The sequence below is a fragment of the Panulirus ornatus genome, chromosome 55 (genome assembly GCF_036320965.1).
Source record: "Panulirus ornatus isolate Po-2019 chromosome 55, ASM3632096v1, whole genome shotgun sequence".
NCBI classification, from domain to species: Eukaryota; Metazoa; Arthropoda; class Malacostraca; order Decapoda; family Palinuridae; genus Panulirus; species Panulirus ornatus.
The window spans coordinates 31,077,539-31,089,240 of record NC_092278.1 but is presented as its reverse complement, the minus strand read 5'-3'; the positions used below and the strand labels follow the sequence as shown (position 1 = coordinate 31,089,240).

At 45.3% G+C, this 11,702-nt stretch overlaps 1 protein-coding gene across 1 annotated transcript; it reads left to right on the top strand.

The window, feature by feature from the left end:
• Positions 1-553: 553 nt before the first annotated feature.
• On the top strand, positions 554-10,873 carry LOC139765426 (ionotropic receptor 21a-like). Its single transcript, XM_071692788.1, has 5 exons — positions 554-1,342; positions 3,445-4,273; positions 4,947-5,688; positions 8,482-8,750; positions 9,560-10,873. Coding segments are annotated over exons 1-5 (2,019 nt in total). The 5' UTR covers positions 554-1,340; the 3' UTR covers positions 9,737-10,873.
• The last annotated feature ends 829 nt before the right edge of the window (positions 10,874-11,702 follow it).

The window sequence follows — 11,702 nt, the reverse complement described above, 5'->3', positions numbered from 1 at the left end:
ACCCATTGTCATACCAAATTTCTCAGCATGATATTCTCTATTAAACTGAAATACACAATCATTTATACACAATTTTATCAATTCAGTAAAAAGAGAATTTGAAACACGTATGATCAAGATTATCCAAGGCAACAAACAGATATTCTAAGATGTCATCAATTGGACTTTTGTGAACAATAATGACACATGCAATACTTACCAACTTGAAATCACAACCGACCTGGATATTATTAAGCTTGACTAAATCTACATTGTTTATGATATTAGACTTTGATATAGTACCAACTAGTGGGCACATTAAAGATGATTTATATGTGATTGAGCCCACTGAAGTCATTAATAGTTTTGCTGGACGGTTTGGCTTATGTGTTTTGATATAGTACCAACTAGTGGACACATTAAAGTTGATTTATATGTGATTGAGCCCACTGAACTCATCAAAGGTCTTGCTGGATAGTTAGGCTTATGTGTTTTGATAAGTCTATACATATATATATGCTAATGAAGGGGACAATGATGAAAATCTTTTGATGAGAGAATCATCACCTTTCAACAACAACTTCAGTTCTTTGTCAAAGAATTAACTGCTTCAAAAGGATTTCTACTGAGTTTAAAGTATGTTGCATCATCACATAAAAGATCCTTCATTTTTGACAAATAATCAGTTTTGTCCATAATCACAACTGTGTTAACCTTATTTACTTTAGCTATAAGTAGTTCACTACATGTAGGATTTTATAGACAGTTGGGCCGAGCGAGACCGTTAACTTACCGATATCTTTTTTTTTTATTTTCTCTTCTTCATAATGTCACTTGAGGACACAGCCACTACTGATGAACTGATAAAAAGTCTTGGAGCAAGTGGTGATCATTCGGCTTCCACGCACACACACAAAAACACCTCAGGAGTGAGGACGACTTTCTTCATCATCTGACATTCGGAAATTAATTGGACCAAATTTAGAAATTGACCGTTGAAGCAATGGCCACCACCTGAACTCTTTTTCATTTCCTTTTTTTCTAAGTGTCAGTTTCTAAGTGTGGTTTGGGCTGTGACAAGGTACGTCTCTACGAGTATCCTAAACATATCTTGTAAAACATAACTTGACCGAATGGTATGATAACTGTCATTCGATGAGAGAATAGCGTAAACCAATATGTTGCTACGAAATAATTGGAATTAGGTTCTCTTTCTTTTTTTCTCTCTCTCAGTAATCATCGGTAGGAAGATGAACGCTGGCAATGTGCGTGTCGGATATGAGAGAAAAGACAGCTAGTGCCCAGTCAGTGTACCTCGGGACGGCAGACAGGACGAGTGAGAGGTCATCCATCATCTCATTATGTAAGCTGCCCACTTGCTGTATGACGTATATACTTGCCATTTCTTTTCACCTAGTTTCTATCCAGTTATCATGGCCTAAGTAACCCTAACAGTTGATAGGCCTAAAGCCCAAATAACTAGCCATCTCCAGTTATTAGTTGTTGTTCAAAGGTCCACTCCCAGTATGACGAGCACAGGCTCCATTATCACATGGACAGGCCTATGAAAGAGATGTTTCGTGGAAGGTCTTAAGTGTATTTAGTGTGCAAGGTAAGTTGCTAGAAGCAGTGAAGTTTTTTTTCCAAGGATGTAAGGTATGTGTTCGAATAGGAAGAGAGGAGAGTGATTGGTTCCCAGTGAGTGTCGTTCTGCTGCAGGGGTGTACGATCTCCCCATGGTTGTTTGATTTGTTTATGGATGAGGTGATTAGGGAGGTAAGTGCAAGTTTTGGAGAGAGGGCGAGTATGCAGTTTGTTGGAGATGAGAGGTCCTGGGAAGTGAGTCATTTGGACTCACATGCAAGAGGGTGAAAGGCGTGCAAGGAATAGAGTGAATTGGAACGATGTGGTATACCGGGGTCGACGTGTTGTTAATGGATTGAACCAGGACATGTGAAACGTCTGGGGTAAACCATGGAAAGTTTTGTGAGGCCTGGATGTGGAAAGGAAGCTGTGGTTTCGGTGCATTATACATGACAGTTAGATATAGATATACATGTATTATATATGACAGCTAGAGACTGAGTGTGAACGAATGTGGCCTTGTTTTCTTCCTAGTGCTAGTTCGCGCGCGCGCGGGAGGAAGGGGGTGCCATTTCATGTGTTGCGGGGTGGTGACGGGAATGGATGAAGGCAGCAAGTATGGATATGTGCATGTGTATATATGTATATGTCTTTGTATGTATATATATAATATATATATATATATATATATATATATATATATATATATATATATATATATATATTAAGAATATATGGTGTGGGAGGAAAGTTGTTAGAAGCAGTGAAAAGTTTTTATCGAGGATGTAAGGCATGTGTACGTGTAGGAAGAGAGGAAAGTGATTGGTTCTCAGTGAATGTAGGTTTGCGGCAGGGGTGTGTGATGTCTCCATGGTTGTTTAATTTGTTTATGGATGGGGTTGTTAGGGAGGTAAATGCAAGAGTTTTGGAAAGAGGGGCAAGTATGAAGTCTGTTGGGGATGAGAGAGCTTGGGAAGTGAGTCAGTTGTTGTTCGCTGATGATACAGCGCTGGTGGCTGATTCATGTGAGAAACTGCAGAAGCTGGTGACTGAGTTTGGTAAAGTGTGTGGAAGAAGAAAGTTAAGAGTAAATGTGAATAAGAGCAAGGTTATTAGGTACAGTAGGGTTGAGGGTCAAGTCAATTGGGAGGTGAGTTTGAATGGAGAAAAACTGGAGGAAGTGAAGTGCTTTAGATATCTGGGAGTGGATCTGGCAGCGGATGGAACCATGGAAGCGGAAGTGGATCATAGGGTGGGGGAGGGGGCGAAAATTCTGGGGGCCTTGAAGAATGTGTGGAAGTCGAGAACATTATCTCGGAAAGCAAAAATGGGTATGTTTGAAGGAATAGTGGTTCCAACAATGTTGTATGGTTGCGAGGCGTGGGCTATGGATAGAGTTGTGCGCAGGAGGATGGATGTGCTGGAAATGAGATGTTTGAGGACAATGTGTGGTGTGAGGTGGTTTGATCGAGTGAGTAACGTAAGGGTAAGAGAGATGTGTGGAAATAAAAAGAGCGTGGTTGAGAGAGCAGAAGAGGGTGTTTTGAAGTGGTTTGGGCACATGGAGAGGATGAGTGAGGAAAGATTGACCAAGAGGATATATGTGTCGGAGGTGGAGGGAGCAAGGAGAAGAGGGAGACCAAATTGGAGGTGGAAAGATGGAGTGAAAAAGATTTTGTGTGATATATATATATATATATATATATATATATATATATATATATATATATATATATATATATATATATATATATATATATATATATATATATTTACGCAGCCGTAGCACAAAGATGTTCAAGGTGTACGTGGACTGTTTGTGTCCGCTAATGTTGGCCTTTTAGGTCTAAAAGATCCTTTGTTTTGATTTTTTCTCATTAGGACGTGGCGGTGGTACGTGTTAGCTTCGCTAGTAACGTTGCTGGTGGTGGCTCTGGAGCCCCAAAGGGGGGGAACCGCTGACGGCGACCGTCACCACCCTGATCACCTTTCTCGTCTCATGAGCCACTTTTTGCAGGAAGTGCAGAAGGTATACTTCCGTAGGTGTACTCTGTTATTCTTCCACGACCCTCCCTTACTGGAGAAGGGTCCGCAGGTGGCGAACACCACTGTCATATGGAGAGGCTTCGATCTGAGGACAATGCCCGGTACTGACGAGGGAGGACCCTGGCTGGACGACTTGCTACAACACACAAGAGCGACGCCACGGCTCATGTTCAGCCTTAGCCACGATCTGGCTCGGGTCTTGAGAGATGTTGACCTGAACACCTTCACGCGATGCCCCACGTACATCACTCTTGCCCGGGACATTACGACGGTCCAGGATCTCTTCCTGTTGACTGAGAAAGACTGGGACAAATACTTTTTCTCACGGAGGCATATCATATTCACCGACAGTGGGTTAGCGTCTATGGAAAAGCTTTTCAGGATGAGAGAAATGAACACTATGACTAACTTAGTCCTCGCGCAGCCAGGTGCGGATTCCTCGTCCCTCGACATCGTAACCAATAGCCCTTATGACCAGTCGGGTCTTCGTGTGCTACTGACCTGGCGCGGTGGTCCCCTCACCGGCGAGAGACACTTGTTCCCGGACAAGCTGGAGGACCTTCACGGCCACAGGATGCGAGTGGTCACCTTCGACTTTCCTCCCAGGATCTTCATGGAAGAGCAGCCAGATGGGGGTCACCTTCTGTATGGCGTTGACATTGAGGTACAGAGACCTCCAGTAGCTAACTTGGCCTCTATAATGATCGTGGTAATGTAAACAGTCCTCTTGGTTCTTCCCTGCTACCTCTTCACTATGTTCTTTAAGGTCACCTTGGGGGAAAAATCTACAGTAGTTGTTCTTATCCATAACTCGCATTACAACCAGCAGTATTAAGGGTTTACGTGACCGGGCCAACTCCCTCCTTTTCAGCATCTTCTCTTTTCTAATACGAAAAATTTCATCCAGAACCTGATCTACACGAGTGTGATTTGTGAGGCACTGAATGTGGTACGTTAGGCACCCAATTTTTTGTCTGAATGTTCAACTCTTCAGAGTGGTTTATTACTTATATATGTTCTTGGTCCCCGCAATGTACGCATGCGCATGCATCATTCCTCTCTCTCTCTCTCTCTCTCTCTCTCTCTCTCTCTCTCTCTCTCTCTCTCTCTCTCTCGTTTCTTCAAACATCTGGAGCAGAACCGAAACTTGATTTTGAATGAGCTGCCTGAAAAAGCCTTGACCCCCTATCCTGAGGATCGGCCGCTGGCTGTCGGGACCACTGAGTGTTGAGTTGGGTGACCGGGGTGACTTAATTGGTGTCTGTGTCTGTGTCTTCGTATGAAGGCAGAACATGTGTACATGACATAGTGCAACAAGTCCGGCTCGTTCTAAACAGGTGGTGCGGGCCCTCAGTGAGGCACTGAACTTCAGCGTTGGGTTTAGCCGACCGACTGACGGGGAGATGTGGGGATGGGAGCAAGACAACGGCTCCTGGACGGGGCTGATGGGTGACCTGCAGAACCGCAAGGCCGACATTGGTGTTGCTGACCTCTACATCATGGAACATTACTTCGCCATCATCGACATGTCCATCGAATATGACTTCGAGTACCTCTGCTTCGTCAACCTGGTGCCAGGTCCTCTGCCTCAGTGGATGGCGCTGGGCCTTCCGTTTATGCTGAAAACCTGGGTTGCCATTTTCGTCACCGTGTTGGCTGGCATGGGGGTTCTCGCGGTCCTGGCTCAACTGGGGTTTAGGAGTGGAAGAGTCGAGAATACTTGGTTCCAGAGGAGCACGAACACGTCCCTGCTGCTGTTCTCCTGCGTGATGAACACTCCTTGGGTGCGTGTACCGACCTCCTCACATCTGCGCGTCTTCGTGTTGCTGTGGAGTTTGGCCTTCATCATTCTGGCAGTGGCTTACAAGGGCTCTCTTGTCTCCTATTTGACGGTGCCGCTAGAGCGGCCGCCGATCGACACTCATAAACAGCTTTACGAGAAGGGTGTAGCCGTGGGCAGCATCGGCTACACCCTCAAGCAAGTTATGGAGAAAAATGCGGACCCGAATGTGCGGCTCTTGGCTGATAGATACGAACACATCCCCTCCACCAGTGAGGGTCTCCTCCGCACTGTCCAGGGTGAGTATGAACACATCCCCTCCACCAGTGAGGGTCTCCTCCGCACTGTCCAGGGTGAGTATGAACACATCCCCTCCACCAGTGAGGGTCTCCTCCGCACTGTCCAGGGTGAGTATGAACACATCCCCTCCACCAGTGAGGGTCTCCTCCGCACTGTCCAGGGTGTGAACACATTCCCTCCACCAGTGAGGGTCTCCTCCGCACTGTTCAGGGTGAGTATGAACACATCCCCTCCACCAGTGAGGGTCTCCTCCGCACTGTCCAGGGTGAGTATGAACACATCCCATCCATAAGTGAGGGACTTCTCCGCACTGTTCAGGGTGAGTGTGAACACATCCCCTCCACAAGTGAGGGACTTTTCTGCACTGTTCAGGGTGAGTGTGAACACATCCCCTCCACCAGTGAGGGTCTCCTCCGCACTGTCCAGGGTGAGTATGAACATATCCCCTCCACCAGTGAGGGTCTCCTCCGCACTGTCCAGGGTGAGTATGAACATATCCCCTCCACAAGTGAGGGACTTCTCCGCACTGTTCAGGGTGAGTCCTGGCAATGCTCCCTCCACACCCAGCTTCTCCTCAGTCTTGCGGGGAAAGCTACCACGTCTGCCTAAAACAACCATCACCCCGCCTTTCCTAACCTGGCCGCCACACCCTCGCTCACCGCCACCACTTTACTCCCTCCCTCGCAACCAGGGAGGGAGGAAAATGTATCTGTATGTGGGATCTCCTATTACTGATTGTAGCCTAGTATTTGATCTGAAGGAGTCCTACTTTAAGGGGTCCTGTAGCTGTATTATGATGTTAGTCTTTGTGTCAAGTGTTTGTCTGTCTGCCTTCCTATGTGTCTGTGTATCTGTGGAACAAGTCCAAGGCCGACCTAGACCCTATATTAGTGAGGGTAAGGGTATTTGATGATGAGGGTGTCAGGAAGAAGAGTATAATGAATACGGAACAGCTCAAGCTAGGCTTAAAGCTGGCTCTCTGAACTTAGCTTAGTGAAGCTACTGGAATGGTGATGGCCCCTACAGTTAAGATGTGGGTGTAGTGAAGAAAACTATATTGAATACAATGTGACAGATGAGATCTAGATCCAAGGGTACTGTAAAGGTGAGGACGTCGTGAGGAAGAGTATACTGAATGCAAAATGATTCAAGCTAGTTGTCACTTCCTCATTAGCTCCCTCACTTTAATTACCATCACCATTTATTAATTTGTACTCACACTATTCACCTCCTACAGAAGCATTCATTTCATTGTTCCTGAGGGAAAAATCTGGGTTTCAGGGGTGGCAGAAGATGTGTGGATTAAGTGTTTGCTGCGGCGAACATGGGTGTGAGAAACTGAGGATATGTATTTGGCATTTATGGATATGGAGAAAGCATATGATGGGCTGATAGAGATGCTTTGTGGATTGTGTTACGAATATATGGTGTGTGAGGAAAGGTATTATAAGCTGTGAGGAGTCTTTTTTTTTTTTTAAGAGCAAGGCGGGTGTTCGAATAACTGAAAAGGAGGGTGAGTGGTTCTAGGCGAAGATGGATTACCAGCAGGGATGTGTAAAGTCAACGCGGCTCTGTAATCTGGAGTGAGAATGGAAGTGAACGCGAAGGTTCTGGGAAGAGGGGTAGGTCTGCATTCTGGTATGGGTGTGGGTGGCTTTGGGAGTTGAGTCAGTTATTGTTTGCTGACGACACGGTACAGATGGCAGACTCGAATGACAAACTGGAGAAATTGGATGTTGAATTTAGAAAGTGTGTTAAAGGAGAAAGTTGAGAGTAAATGTGAATGAAAGCAAGGCTTTTAGCTTTAACACTGAGAGGAGACAAGTTTGTTGGGGGTGTGAGTTTGAATGTAGAAAACTTGGTGGAGGTGGTGTTTCAGATACCTTGGAGTGGACGTAGGAGCGAGTGGAACACTGGGCGCTGTAGTTAGTCATAGGATGTGTAGTGGGGCGAAGGTCTTGGGCACACAGACGAATGTGTGGAATGGTCCAGTCGGGCGAAGGTGGGACGTTTGAAGGTAGTGTAGTCCCGACGGTGTTGTATCGATGTGAGACATGGGCTATAGAGGAGAAAATATGGAAGAGAGTGAATGGTCCTGGAAATGAATGTTTTCGAGGACAGTATGTGGTGTGAGGAGGGTTGCTCGAGTAAGAAATGATAGGTTAAGAGTGTGGCAATAAGAAGAGTTTACTTCAGACAGATATGCTGAACTGGTTTGGACATATAGAGAGAATGAGTGACGATAGGCTGACAAAGAGGATATGTGTATCAGAAGTGTAGAGGATAAGGAGAAGGGGAAGAGGAGATGGAAGGATGAGGTTAAATTGCATCTGAGCGCTTGGAGTTCAAACATGCTGGAGGTTGTAAGGCGTTAGCAAAACAGAGTAAGGTTGAGTGATGTGGTATACAGGGGGCGATGCGCTGTCAATGGACTGAACCGGAGAATATGAAGCGGCCAGGGGAATCCATGGAGGTCTGTGGGGCCTGGTTTTCGGTAAGGGACGATAGCTTCGGGGGCAATACACATCATAGCTCGAGAATAGATATGGGCGAATGAGGCCATTTCTTTCTCTGCTCCTGGCGCTATCTCGCCAACACGGGGAAACAGCAAACAAATAGGGAAAAATACATTTGCTCTAGTAAATGATCATACGATATAACATAACGTCTTCAAAGGAAACCTGTACTAGTGTCTCTTGCTGTGATGCCGTGTGTTCTCAGAGAGAGAGAGAGAGAGAGAGAGAGAGAGAGAGAGAGAGAGAGAGAGAGAATGATAGGTAGTACTCCTACAGGTGAGTACTCGTTCCTTGAGAGCCGCGGGTTCCTGGAGTACACCATCGCTGTGGACCACACAGACCAGCGAGGCCGGGCTTCCCTCCACGTCATGCGCGAGTACATCGCGCCGTTCGGCATCGGTCTGGCTTACCCAAAGTACGTCCCTTACATCCCCAAGTTCAACAGAATCATCAGGAGGCTGACAGAGGCGGGGTTCGCCAAGAAATGGATGGCAGACATCATCATTAGAAGTAAACAGGCCAAGATCAGCAGTGCCAACCGTCAGGTAGCGAGCGGGTTCAAACAATACCTTATAATCTATCTTTCTGTATATCTGTTATCCTTGATTAGATGGAGCGTAATAGATATGAGGCAGTAGCGAATAATGACATCTGACCTGAGTCTTTATGTTCGGGACCGAGGACAATAGTAACACAGTATTAGTGAAGACATGAGTGTAATGAAGAGGACCTTTAACTCAGTCCAAAAGGGTCAGGTCATAGGTCGGTAATGTTTAGGGGTATAATGAACATGAGGCTGCAGTGAGCATAAACATATGATACAGAAGATAAGCATATAGGGATGATAGCTTTTAGACTCAACCATAAGGACATTGCGAATGTTATAGTGAAGATAACTGTTGAAGTAAATTTGAGGGTTATCCTTGGTGCAGTGAAGATGCGTTTGGTGGTCTCTCTCTAATACAGGGAGCAGTATGGGTAGTGAGATAGTAGCGAAGTGAGATACACAACACTGGTTTGAGAATACTGCCATTTGCTTTCATTATCTAAAACTCTTAGTAACTGATATGTAGAATACAGTATTAACCTTCAATATAGTATGTCATGGGCGTTGATAATATCTATATAGCATTCTATATGTCTATGTACTATATGCCCATTTCAGCAACACATGTAAATTGATCAAGCCTATAGAAAAGTTCCCTTTTTTGTAAATACATACATTTCTTGGTTGATTTCGCTCTGATATAAATTGATGAACAATGAGTACATAACACTATTTTTACCTGAAACCTTTTTTTTTTTCATATGTATAAAAAGGAATTGACTATTTCTTCCTCGTCTCCCACGACAGCCTGACGCCCTGGTCTCCGAGCTCACCACACAAGACCTGGCCGAGGTGCGCCCCTTGAGCTTGGACAACCTTCAAGGCGGCTTTATCCTTCTGGCCCTCGGCTACGCCCTTGGCATACTTAGCTTCACAGTAGAGCTGTTCCTGTGGGTCTACCTCAATGACTGCAGCAGGTGGTAGCAGTGGTACCAGTCGGTACCAGCTGTGGTAGTAGTGGTGATACCAGTCAGTACCAGCTGTGGTAGTGGTGATGGTACCAGTCAGTACCAGCTGTGGTAGTGGTGATGGTACCAGTCAGTACCAGCTGTGGTAGTGGTGATGGTACCAGTCAGTACCAGCTGTGGTAGTGGTAGTATCAGTCAGTACCAGCTGTGTGATGTACCCCATCCTTGCTACTCATTATGATAGAAATAACAGTTGTTACAGCACGAACAAAATTATGGGCTCCAACAATAGAAGTCTTTCAAGCTTAGTGGTGAGACGAAACTAAGCTTAGCTTGTAAAGCTGCAGTAGATAGAAGGGAAAACTTAGCTTTGATGTTTCAGGAAAGAGATACGAGATTTTGCGTCTGGAGCAGTATAGGATAATGTTAGATACTTAATTCCCCAAGATTTACTTGACCATTAAGCTTAGACTTCTGAGGCTGCAGAAGATGGACGTTAAGCTTAGCAGCTGAAGCTGCAGGTGACTTAAGCATCGCACTGGAGCAACTGAGAGTTATCGTTTGAGACAGCGCGAGTGAGATGCTAGAGCCCCATCGCCAGGCGATGTTGATCTCTGAGGTGACCAAAGAGACTGGCGTTGTGTCACGGTGACGCTCTCTCCTGAGCCCCTGGAGACAGCCAGAGAGACCAGCATCTCACTCGGTTTCGGCGCGGGTCTATGCATCTCGTACAACACAAACAGCAGGGAGGGTTTACCACTCGAACCTCCAGCCATATCATTAGCTAATGGAGTTTGATCCCGCACCATCGGCGCGTTTCATAAGCATCACTGAAGACTCATAAATCAAAGAAGAAATACTGAAACCCAAATACCTGAGTTATTTTGTTAAATTATACCATTTGCAGTCATCAGTACAGATATCAGAATATCTAAAAGCATCTGATTTCATGATTATACCACTGTGTTAAACGTAATTAATATCATTTACTGATTATCTTCTCGCACAGCTGATTAGCATGTACAGCAATTTATGTACAGTACAAATGTACTCTCATGATTCATCTTATGTAAGTTATCCTCACTGTGCAATAATAATTAGCATCACTTCATGAATTTCAGTTTCCCTTTCCGAATACTTACAATATTCGATATGAACTTGTGAAGCAAAAGGAGACGTACTATATAGGAGATTCCACCAATATGTCGAGAAGTTAAAGTAGGAAGGTGTGTGTGTGTGTGTGTGTGTGTGTGTGTGTGTGTGTGTGTCCTGATCCTGCAGTGGACAAGGCCACTCGCTGTCCTTGGCCGGTGTGACCTGTGTCGTCTCCCTCCGAAGCTAGAAAATCCAACTGAATTGGCTTACTGTAAGTTGGCTTCACGAATCACAATTCAGATCATAGCCACTATACCACAGAAGCTACATCCGTAGTCCTTCCTGTGGTTTAATTAGCTCACAGTGTACATGGTTCGAGAGGCGGTCTTCAGCATCAATCATCTCCCTCCAAGTACATCTTTCCAGGTAACACGTATCGTTATAGTTCATCAGTAGTTTTACTGAACTTGTAGGAAATTTCTACATGGCTGATTTGTGCATCGTTGTGTACAAGCTAATCCGCCTGCATCAGTGGGAAACGAGTGGCTAAGACTGAATACTTTAAAAGTACCAAATGTACGTCACATTTAACATCCATTTTCTCTTCTCTTAGTTATTGTCCTTCGCTGTCCTGTTCTTATATATTCCTTCTGTACCATCTACCTTAAACTCGTCCATCATACACACACCAGCGTCACCCCGGTGCTTTGCTCTCTTCCCTCTTTCATGAAGAACCAACCGTGTCGCAGTAGAGCAGCAACGCCTCCCTCGACCTTCATCATCCCACACTCGGGCAACCTGATCATGGCCACGATCGATGCAAGATCCTTTGTCATGTGTCTGTTGCACCCATTCTTCGCCAGACCTGCACTGCACGAACACCCGTA

Coding starts and splice junctions, on each gene's coding strand:
- LOC139765426 (XM_071692788.1), top strand. Junction 4,274..4,946: donor TGTATGGCGTTGACATTGAG/GTACAGAGACCT, acceptor CGTTCTAAACAG/GTGGTGCGGGCCCTCAGTGA. Junction 8,751..9,559: donor TCAGCAGTGCCAACCGTCAG/GTAGCGAGCGGG, acceptor CTCCCACGACAG/CCTGACGCCCTGGTCTCCGA.